Source organism: Vicugna pacos, chromosome 2, assembly GCF_048564905.1.
Source record: "Vicugna pacos chromosome 2, VicPac4, whole genome shotgun sequence".
NCBI lineage: Eukaryota > Metazoa > Chordata > Mammalia > Artiodactyla > Camelidae > Vicugna > Vicugna pacos.
In genome coordinates, this window is record NC_132988.1 from 37,937,395 (window position 1) to 37,949,452 (window position 12,058).

At 33.6% G+C, this 12,058-nt stretch overlaps 1 protein-coding gene and 1 long non-coding RNA gene across 2 annotated transcripts in view; one reads left to right on the top strand and one right to left on the bottom strand.

The window, feature by feature from the left end:
• Positions 1 to 12,058, top strand: part of LOC116285719 (uncharacterized) — a 72,288-nt gene that overhangs the window by 42,951 nt on the left and 17,279 nt on the right. The gene's annotated exons all lie outside the window — the stretch shown is intronic.
• The window catches only part of LOC102542828 (N-deacetylase and N-sulfotransferase 3), a 147,317-nt gene that overhangs the window by 23,626 nt on the left and 111,633 nt on the right, over positions 1 to 12,058 (bottom strand). Inside the window, exons 7-9 of the mRNA XM_015247698.3 lie at positions 7,462 to 7,644; positions 4,655 to 4,751; positions 317 to 440 (exon numbers count right to left, since the gene is read on the bottom strand). Of these exons, the coding sequence (XP_015103184.1) occupies positions 317 to 440; positions 4,655 to 4,751; positions 7,462 to 7,644 (404 nt within the window). The remainder of the gene's footprint in view (positions 1 to 316; positions 441 to 4,654; positions 4,752 to 7,461; positions 7,645 to 12,058) is intronic.

Consider the following 12,058-nt stretch of genomic DNA (forward strand, 5'->3'; position numbering starts at 1 on the left):
TTAAGAGTAGAGAGGAATGAAATTCCTAGGTATTAGGTATTTCTCTGACTTTATATCTGTGATTACCATCAAAGATAATTAATGCAAAGTGAAATTCCATGTGAGTCTTTTCAGGCAACAAGTCTCTTCATAAACTGAGAAAAGTTTGTTATGAATAATTTTTGTGCTTCTTCATGTTATTCCATCAGTTTTCAAGGTGCAGAGGATAATGTTTATTTGTGGCTACAAACTTGTATGCTTATATTAAATATTAGTGCTAGTTTTATACTGTGCACAGTACATATACTTTTAGATTTATACTAATAACCCATCTTACCAATCAATCCCCCTGTGGTAGTTATTTCTATTAAAGAACTGTACCTCCTCAAAGGTTTTTGGGCTGGGGGAGTTACTAAGGATGGAAGGATGCATAACCAGGAACAAATACAAAGCAGTGGTTCCTGAAAAGACAACAGAGGTTTGGAGATTAATTAAATGAAAACACAGTGTCCTACTATTAGCATTTCAAAGTCATTAATAAGCTAAGTATTACAATGATCCAAACAGATACATATAAGTACCCCTTGAATTAAATTGAATAGATAACCAGCATTTAAAAGAAGTGAATTCTAAAATACAGGGATAGTGTGATGTGAAAAGAGGCCTGTTGCAGGAACTGGGAGGACTGCTTTGGACCTCAGCTCAGTCACTGACTTGGTCTGTGACTTTAGCTTTTAGCTTTTCTGTCTTGGCTTATTAGTGGGAAATCACCTGCTGTGCTTATTTCCTAGGCTTTCTCTGAGGACGAAGAGACAAGTTGTACTTAAATATATTTTGATATTAATAAAGCATCATATAAATGAAAGCTATCATTATTTAATACAAGATTATATTATCAAATTAATACTTGGGTTCTCCCATAAAGTTCTTCCTAGGCCTCTGAAAGCTTTTTAAAATTTTTTTCATTTTCATTTGTTTAATTTATTTATTTTTTACATTGACGTATAGTCAGTTTACAGTGTTGTGGCAGTTTCTGGTGTACAGCATAATAGTTCAGTCATACATATACATACATATATTCATTTTCATAATCTTTTTCATTATAGGTTACTGCAAGATATTGACTATAGTTTCCTGTGCTATACAATACTAAGCTTGTTGAATTTGAGACAATTTAAACTTTCAACAAGTTTAACTGTGAATATGCTTACATACCTATAAAAAGTAGTGTCAAAATGGTTTAAATTGCTAAATTTGAAAAAAAAATTGGTGCCCTTTTTTAGTCACATAACTTAACAGAATTTGCATTTTTGGAAACAGAATGGCCTATCACAGGTACCCATATAGATTTGTGACTAATTGGAGAACAAGGGTTGATTTTTTTAAAGTGAGCAATGTATTAAATTGTTAAATTAGTGTTTTAGAGCCTAAATTACAAGCAAAAGGTTGTAACTTAGTCACATTGCTACAGGAGAAATTAAGGCAGTCTGAGTTTAGGTGCTTAACCAGATGTTGCAACTGTAACTATGTTTATAAGATCATAATAAAAAATTTCTACTCTATGTATTCAGTATCCCTGAGGGAGAAATATACCCTCTGTTTCCACTTCTCTACTTTAACGTGATTTACATTCTTATACAATCTGATGGAGCAGGGCGTGTTAATTGCCTTCCAGGTCAACAGCTAGCAATGGCCTTGTAATAGTTCTCTCACTTGGAGAAATTACTGTTCTAACTTTGCTTAGTTTTAGTATTTTGCTGCCATCTGTACCAAATTTTAAATTTTCTCATCTGTCTGATAAGCTTTATTTAGTACTGTACTTATATCTACTGTATCAATACAACAACAAAAAATTATTAAAATAACTCCGTCAACAGCAGTATTGTCTAAAACAATGAGGTGGAAGAGGCAGTGTTCCTAGATTATATCTGAGCCAAACAATGAACATTTTATCTATGATCATGGATAACTATAGGGAATGAAACATAGCAATCCATGATGAAGAACTAAAAATGTTCTTCACAAGCTTGACTTAAAACAGTGGTTCTCAAACTTTAGCATGGATCAGGTTCACCTGGAGGGCTGTTAATACAGAGAACTGGGCCCTATCCCAGAGTTTCTGATTTAGCACAGTTTGAGAATCCTTGACTTAGAAGAAATGTGGGACAAAATCCAAAACTTACTGGGAAACAAAAATGTTCCATTACTTGAAATCTATAGTACAATAAAGCTTTCTAGAGCATGATCTTTAGAGTCAGGTAACTTCTAGGATCAGTGGTTTTATTCCTAGCACTTACCAGTTTTGTGAACTTGAACGAAAAGTATCTAACCTGAGTCTTAGTTTTCTTATTTGTGTAATGGGGAAAAAAATACTTAGCTATCAGTGTTTTTCTAGGGTCAAGTGAGATAATCTGTGTGAAAGGACCTAAATAGCTCCATATCTGAATATTAGTGAGGTATTTTTTAAAATTACGATTTTAATGAGATAAAATTCAGTAATGCATTTTAAAAATGGAAAAGAATATTGTTTGTAAAGATAGAATAGCTATTACAGTAAGAAAAAAGGAAATAGATAAATTCCTTTCTTAGATCTACTGATAACATTCTTTTCTGAATTTTATTTTTAAGAACTATCTTAGATTATGTTGTTGCTCTTTTAATAGCATGATGAACATTAATAAGACAAATGGAAAATGAATATGATCTAATCATTTGCATAATCAGTAAAAGGTATACTGTAAATTATCAGTAGTCAAAAAATTAAGCTGTGAACAAAAATTAAGTTGTGGTTTCTGGATTCTGTCTTTACCTACACATATTCTTGGGTCTGAATAAACTGTCCTGTGTGTGTGTGTGTGTGTGTCTCAACTACATAATCATAGACAAACACATTCAAAAAAATGCTTGAGTTTTTATATTTTTGTTAATTTCAACAGTAAAAAATTTGGATATCCAGATGATTATACATCTATGCAATATTATTCAGAAAAATACTTTTGGCAAAACTAAAGTTAAAAATGAAGCTCTTTAATTTTTATGGAACTGATATAAGAAGATATTTTTGTCTATTTAAAAATAATCTCATAAAATATCACTATGTACAACAATATAGATGAATCTCAAAAGCATTATGCTAAGTGAGAGAAATCAAACACAAAAGATTACACACTTCATGCTTCCATATATGTGAAATTCTAGAAAAGGCAAAACTGCAGTGGCAGAAAGTTGTCTGTGACTGAGACTGGGGTGGGGAATTTATTGGAAAAAGACATGGAGAAACTTTTTAGGGAGACAAAAGTGTTTTAAACCTTGAGTATTGTAGTGGTTACACCACTGTGTACAATTTGCAAAATTCATCAAGCTGTGTGTTTAAAATGGGTGAATTTCACTGCATGTAAATTATACCTCTATAAAACTGGGGAAAAATTCAATTTCTATGAAAAGGAGGTAAAAATTCCCTTCCAAAGGTAAACATCATATACAAATTGGAACACACATTTGGAAACCCAGTTGAGTTTCAGATGACAAGTACTAATTCTGCCATCCAACCGTGATATTAACATATCTGCATATCTGGCGCAACACCAGAGGAAGCCTATCCTGCAGGGCTTTCTGTAGCAAACTTGACATGCCAAGCTTCAGAAAAGATGCTCATTAACAACAGAGCAATGTAATGACAGTGGGAGTTCACAGAAGAGACTTCAGTTTAAATGTTTTTCTAGTTGCTCCTTGACTTTAAATAGATAAGGACAAGTGAAATAAGGACAAGAGAAGTGTTTGCCATGTTTATTATTGTTTTCAGATTGATATTTGTAAATGGGACTAAGAGAAAATGAACTGGCTAAACTTACTGTCTGTGTTACATAGAATTCTCCCCAATTATGTCTAAAGAAATGAGGAAAGGGAGTGTATTCCCCTTTGGAAGGGATGTGGTGAGAATACTGGTTTCTGTGAAGCTAGAAATGAAGAGCCCCAAATAATTTACCATGCGGGCTACAGCATGAATGTCTGGCATTTTAAAGCTTCTGCTGGGCTTCATTTTAATATTGATTCTTACAGAAGCAAGAAGTTTATGGGGAAAAAATTGCACACTAGTTTAAGAAAATGTGTAAAAGATTTCTCCTGGGTATGGATAAATACCTTTCTTAGCACAAAGTTTTGTTTATGTCTGGGAATTCTGCTTGTCAAACAACCTTTACAGACTTCTAGAAAATAGTCATCCTTGTAAGAAATAGTTTAGAAATAAACCATATCAGGAAAATGCTAGAAAGAGGCTAAAGTTCTGGACGAGCCAGAGGTATTTATTATGTCTCCATCTTGACTTTTGATGAAATCTTGCCAGTCACTCTCCAAACACATGATTAGTTTTGATTTTAGAAATGTTAATAACAACACTTTTCAATTAAGATCTTTGGGGAAAAAATAATATTTGCCACCAAATTGACTGCTGGATATTCAAACTGTGTGACATCTATTTTTATCCTTTCTACTTTAAAACTTTGGCAAGCCTTTAAGTACATTATTGAGCTCAATAAAGATTATATTAGAGAATAAAATGTGTTACACATTCATCAATGTTTATAGGAAGTTTGGGATGTCATTGTGACAAGAACTCATTGTCCAGTCATCAAGATTTTTACACTGTTTGGTTAATCATAACATAAAAAGTTCTCACCAGTTTTCTGGGGTCCTATTACCAAGAATTTTGGTAAGCGATCGCAGGTTTTTTCTTTAGACCAAATGTCTCTGTGGCGTTTGTCATCACAGGGATTCTAAACAGGAGAAGAATGCAGAGATGTATTTTTTGTGAGTGCCCATTGTGTACTAGAGTGTTTCATCTTCTGTCCTTGAAAAACGATCCAAGGAAACAAGGGTGTGTGGCTCCTTCTTTTATTTTTTTTATTTTTTTATTTTTTTTTTACATTTTTTATTGATTCATAATCATTTTACAGTGTTGTGTCAAATTCCAGTGTTCAGCACAATTTTTCAGTCATTCATGGACATATACACACTCATTGTCACATTTTTTTCTCTGTGATTTATCATAACATTTTGTGTATATTTCCCTGTGCTATACAGTGTAATCTTGTTTATCTATTCTACAATTTTGAAACCCCAGTCTATCCCTTCCCACCCTCTACCCCGCCCCCCACCCCGGTAACCACAAGTCTGTATTCTCTGTCCATGAGTCTATTTCTGTCCTGTATTTATGCTTTGTTTTTGTTTGTTTGTTTGTTTTTGTTTTTTAGATTCCACATATGAGCGATCTCATATGGTATTTTTTTTTTCTCTTTCTGGCTTACTTCACTTAGAATGACATTCTCTAGGAGCATCCATGTTGCTGCAAATGGCATTATGTTGTCGGTTTTTATGGCTGAGTAGTATTCCATTGTATAAATATTTATACAATGGCTCCTTCTTTTAAATGCAAGCCTTGAAGTGGCTTCATGGAAGATTTCAGGTAACTCTTTTCCATCCTGAAGCTGAGTGTCTACTGAGGCAGTGGGGGAGGGGTGACATTTCCATTATGGGTTAACAGCCTCACAGCACTGAGGGTTTAATATATTTCTGCAGTTGGCATGTCTGTGTCTTAATTTTGTGTGTGTGTGTGTGTGTGTGTGTGGTATCTGTTTTAAAACAGTGAGCGTTGGGCAGAGACTGTGCTTCCCGCTAACATAAAAGAAGATGCACTCTCAGCATTCAGTAAGTAAGTGAAATATAAGGTGTCAGATTTTTATTCTAAGTAACTCTGTTTGAGCTTTCCTGCTGTGCTCCAAAGGGATATGGATCTCACAGTAATAATACTATTTAAAGAGATAGTAGATTCCTTTCAGCTGCCTTCAAAGATCAGTAAATGTATGTGTAAAACTATAACATTACAGACTCTGATGCCAAAAAGCACTAAATTAGAACAAAAGGGTAAAATGAGAGTGAATTACTATGTTAGGGAATCTGCTTTTGGTCTATGGTAGTTAAACCAAACTTACTGTGCAAGATGTATCTAGAACGTCCTTTACGTCCTTTACTTTAACTACAGCGTACATATTATGTAAAGAATTAACGGCACCCTTAAAACTGTTTCAGGAATAGGCAAATAGGACAACACTCTATTTCTATTCAATTATTACTGTAAATTTGAATAGTTAAACAAACTTGCTTATTTAGTATGAGTCTAAAGTGAGGGTATTCTTTTTGACTGTTGTTCTAGGAAAAAAGTGGTTTCACCTAAAATAATAATGATTTCAGTTTAAATATAAGGGATTAAATTAGCAGGGAAGTTGCATGTCTTTCCAGGGGCTAACATTTTGTGATGTTTCATAATGTTTAAGATAAAAAATATGTCTTTTTTAATCTTAACTGCAAAATAATATGCAATGATAATTCTGTAATCACCAACTTTAACCTACAAAAATGTGTAGTTATGTTTCTTTTGGGGGTTATCTGTTTGTGTCCAGGAGGTGATAAGCTCAAGGTCAAACTAAATGAAGAGAATGTTAGTGCTGAGCTTACTGCAAGTTCAATCTGTGAATTTACTGATTTCTACTTCTGAAGATTGTTATTATTATTCCATCAGCTCTGTCAGTAACAGTCTTTGGAGCCAGGTGGCCTGAAACTCATTCCCACTCTGTCATATAGTAGCTGTGTGACCTTGCTTCAGTGTCTCAGTCTTTCTGTACCCCAGGTTCTTCATCTGTAAAATGGGGATAATAACTATACCTGCCATATAGGGTAGATGGGGGGATTAAATGAATTAACATATGTAAAGAACCCAGTCTGACACACAATAAGCATGATGTGGTTAGGCGCTAAGATGATTACTTTCTCCAGGTCCAGGAGTGGGCAGTTTAAGCTCAAAGTATGTTTTTGCAATTCTAGGACACATGAGAGTATAAGTTTTGAAATCTGGGTTATGCCTAGAACAGTCTGAATATGCCATATTTATGTGACATTTTCACTTAAGAAGCTCAGTGCTTTTGCCACTAAGCGTCTTCCCCATGTCCAAAGTAATTCCTGACCAATACTTTTGAAAGCTGCCTATATTCTGCAGCTGCTGACGTGTCCTCTAGTTCAGAGGCAGTTTTCAGTTCTGAACTCATCTCCCCTACCATTCTAACGTCATTTAGTCATTGGAGGTATGGAATATGCTCAAGGCTGACCAGCTGGTAACCTGCCTAACACACTCCAAAACCATCTTCTGCTGTTTTAGCCTATTGCAATCTGCAAACTGATTCCTCACTCCTGACTGAAGACATTGCATCCACTGAATCTCTCATTGAGCTTTCAGAATTCCATGATTTCTAATGGGCATGCACACAGAGAATTTGGCCCACTATGAAGTTTCTCAAATCTACTAACATTTTCAAAATGTACATTATTTTCCCCTCCCAGATGCCTTCACTTTTCATATTTGGATAACCTCATAGAACTCCAAGATATGTCTGTGGGATTAATTAAGTATAGAAATTATTGACCCAATCCTACCTGCCAGAGAGGGTCTTTTTGATCAGGAAAGAGCTCAAAATATTTGTGAGCCAGCTGCACTGGAGGCAGAGTCTGAAGTCGCAAGTTGGTCCAGCTCTGCACGAAGTTGGCCAGATTCACAAAGGTATACAATCCCAGTCGGTCATTTCCATAGTTGGACAAATGGGTCATGAAAATGCTGATCTGAAAAAGGCAAATGAATTTCAGTGTAAACACATTATTTTAACCCTAGGGGGCAGTGCAATCATAGCAATGTTAGTTTTTCTTAAGTCTTTGCACAGGGTTTAGAATCATGACATGTTTTTGAATTTTGGACATATCCCAAATATTCTCACTATATTAATGCACACTGGAGGATTTGTTATTAGCAAGACCTAATGAGCATTTCTTGTCTGAAGTTTTAATGTATTTCATAACAAAAACTGCCTTATACCCATGTTGATGCAATTAGATTGATGCCTCATGATATGTGAACTATGCATAATTCCAAGGCAGTAGGATCCCAGGAGACTGGGATTTTGTAATTTCAATCAACTTAATTTAGTTTGTAATGCAGTACGTAGAGTTAAGGGGTATAAATAATCAATGAATTGTCGTTATTAGCATTAATTGAAAATGCTCTGATTTGTATTTATTAGAGGCCATAATGACAAAAGACTAGTGACTGAATTTCTACTAAAATAACTCTCAACTGTTTTCCATCAATGACACTCTGAAACCCTTGTACATATGTATTGCATCTACTATTCCCAATAAGCCTCCTTTACCTCCTTTAAGAAAAGTTTTCAATGCTCGTCTAGATAAAATAAACTTTTCCTATGAGAACAGGTGTCCTAGATTGAATCCATGCATTGGAAAAAATTATAACAAACATGGGGAACTTTTTATTTATTAAAAAATTTTTTTATTGAAGTATAGTTGATTTACAATGTTGTGCTAGTTTGTGGTATACAGCAAAGTGATTCAGTTATATATATGTATATTTGTTTCATATTCTTTTCCATTATGGTTTATTACAGGATATTGGATATAGTTCCCTGTGCTATACAGTAGGACCTTGTTGTTTATTTTATATATAGTAGTTTGTATCTGCTAATCCCAAACTCCTAATTTATTCCTCTCTTACTTACCCCCTTTCCCCTTTTGTAACCATGTTTGTTTTCTATGTCTGTGAGTCTACTTCTGTTTTGGAAATAAGTCCACTTGTATCATATTTTAGATTCCATGTATAAATGATATCATATGGTATTTGTCTTTGTCTGACTTACTTCACTTACTATGATAATCTCTAGGTCCATCCATGTTACTGCGAATGACATTTCATTCTTTTTTGTGGCTGAGTAGTATTCCATTGGATATATGTACTACATCTTCTTTATCCAGTCATCTGTCAATGGACGTTTAGGTTGCTTCCATGTCTTGGTTATTGTAAACAGGGCTGCTGTGTATCTTATTGTAAACAGGTGCATGTATCTTTTCAAGTTAGAGTTTTCTCTGAATATATGCCCAGGAGTGGGATTGATGGATCATATGGTAACTCTGTTTTTAGTTTTTCAAGGAACCTCCATACTGTGTTACATAATGGCTGCACCAATTTAGATTCTCACCAACAGTGTTAGGTGGTCATGGGGAACTTCTTATAATAAAATAAATTTGAATTCTGTAGGTTTGATTAAATTGGCAATGTGTAGAACAGAAATTTTTAAAGCTACTAATTTTAAATGAATGCAAATAGTTTTTGTTGGTTAGTGTTAACAAGTGGAAATAATTCTGTATAAGATTTTCAATGACAATGAAAACCACTGTGGCATTTATGCTGCCACAAAAAGATCATAAAAATAATTCATGTGGTAATAATACTTTCCTAAAATATATAGCCATATGAGTGAATAGTAATAATGGTTATTATAATCATCATAATAATATAATAGACTCATTCATTAAGAGACTGTAAAAAAAATTCAAGAAAATATATTGAGGTAAAGTGGCAGAGATGAGAGAAAGGTCTGATATAATGAATCAGAAAAAAATATAATTACAACTATGAATAAGAGGAAACAATGATACCCTATATTCTATAGAACAAATCCTGCAGACTTTCACATGAAAACCTTCAGTGTGATCAAGGGTATTTAATTGTGTTTCTATTCACTCTGCCTGCATATATTTTAAATCTTAGCACTTTCACAGACAAAATACTTTGAGGGTGATTTTAAATAGCTACCAACAGACTGATGCAGTCATGGAATTGATAAGTAAGACTTTTGGGGTATTTGTGAAAAATTAATCTTTTAAAATTTAATCTTCTGGTTATTTTTTTATAGTAGCTTCAATTGTTTGACCCTCCCCACCTCCTTTTTTCCTCCAAAATTTATCAAAACAGTAGTCTATTGAGAGACTTAAGAGAATCATACTTAAATTTGGAAGTTCTTTTTTTAATGTCTGTTAGAGGCAGTCTTTCATCATTTGTTTTATATGCCACATTTTTTAATGGCGCCCAATAACAATGACAAAATGATACTTCAAGTTTCCTTTCTATTAACATTTTTTTCATAACGTAAGGAAAAGTATATGTTAATCTGGTTAGCCAGTAGTTCAAGTTTCTTGCTTTATTTTTTGAAAGATTTGTCAAAAAATCCATGTCTATATTTCACTTGAATAATATCTGTATTGGACAGACAAAGAAAAATTTAGTGATACTGTGTGACTTTCTGATACTAATATGTTTGATCTCCCTTTGAATTTACTTTTCAACTTTGGAAAGCATTTTATGCTCTGACATTTAAAGCAGAGTGCCACTTTTTTACTTCTATGAGTTTAGAAAGTAAACAACGCTACTTTCTCTGGTAAAAACAGAAGTGACCCAAAGTGAGTTATAAGCTAGCTAATGACATTGCTTCTGCTTAATACTTATAAGGTGTTGAATTTAATCTTATAAAAGAAAAGCTACTTAACCCCCAACCATGAGGAAAACTTTCCTAGGTTTTCAATTCTATTTTTATATATCTACCTTAACATAATGCAAAGTGCACCATGAGCAAAAGGAATGTTTCAAAGTGATGGTTTTGTAATGCGTGCCACCTTGCGACACTTTTAGACTTTGGACTCAAACTTGGGATTTGCTTTGTGCTCTTAAAGAAATACAAGGCTGTAAGAGGAGTATAATTGGTCAGGATATAAAACACTTCAGTTTCTTTTTAAACTTATTTTTGCAGGGTGAATCACAGTTTTCTCTTTACCCATGGAATATTTATTGTATGTATGTTTTGCTGAACTAATAACCTCTCCAAGTTTTCTTTATTATTTTTCAGTTAGAAAGGTATGCGCAACAAATAATAGGACAGGTAGGAACAGATGCAATGAGAAGGTTTTGGTAAAAAAAAAATGACACAAATGTACTTATTTACAAACCAGAAACAGACTCACAGATATAGAAAACAAACTTATGGTTACTAGAGGGAAGAGGGAGTGGGAAGGGATAAATCTGGAGTTCGAAATTTGCAAATATTAACTACTATATATAAAACAGATAAACAGGTTTCTTCTGTATAGCACAGGGAACTATATTCGATATCTTATAGTAATCCATAGTGAAAAAGAATATGAAACAAATATATGTATGTATATGTATGATTAGACTATTATGCTGTACTCCAGAAATGGACACAATACTGTAAACTATAATTCAAAAAAAATTAGCTTGCTTTCCAAACAGTATTTCTTCTTATTTCTGTTCTGACGGACAACAACTGTAGTGTCACTTTACTTCTTGGCAGTTCCTCACCTGACAACAATTTCTGCACAGAATAGAAAGAAACAAAGAAGCAGCCTGAAAAGGTTGCCATTTCGGGGAAAGTAGATATTAGTCTTTCTCTAAAGAAAGATGCCTTTATAATTTTAAGAGTGTTTCAGAACTTAGGGGTTTTGTTTGTTTTGTTTAAAAAAGGATTGGCTGTATCAGAATAAGTTATCTTTACTATACATATGGAATTCATGAGAAGGAAAATGTCAAAAAAAAAGGTAAATTGCATTTCCATGACAGGTTTTGCTGTAAGCACCCTACAAATAATTAGTTGTTATCCAAGACACTACCCAGCTAGTTAAAACTCAAATTGTTGGAAACTGCTAAAGTCATAAAGTTTATCTGATTAGCAGTTAAAAAAAATCTTTCTAGCTTGATAGACATAGATTTTTATAACAAGATACTTATTTATGATTTTTTTTTCTGTAAAAGGTAAAAGGTAAGTATCAAATACCATCTATACTGGCATTTATGAGAAATGTAAACCAATTGTAAGAGTGTAGCTGAGAAAAGATATGGGAAGCTTTATCTACACTTTCCAGCCACAGCCACGTGAGTCTAGTGAGTTCCGGGTAGCGGAGATAGATGAATCATTACTGAGAAGAATAAGGAGCAAAAACATGGGTCCTGGTGCAAAATCAGTTTAACAAAAAGTAATTATTCTGTTTTTTAGGGGGAGGGGAGAAGAAGTTAAGGTGTATAAAAAGTATGTTACTTACAACATTTATTATAAACTATGCCATTTCTGACCCTGTTGCTCAGTTCAAATCCACAAACATTTTTCTGAACCTATTT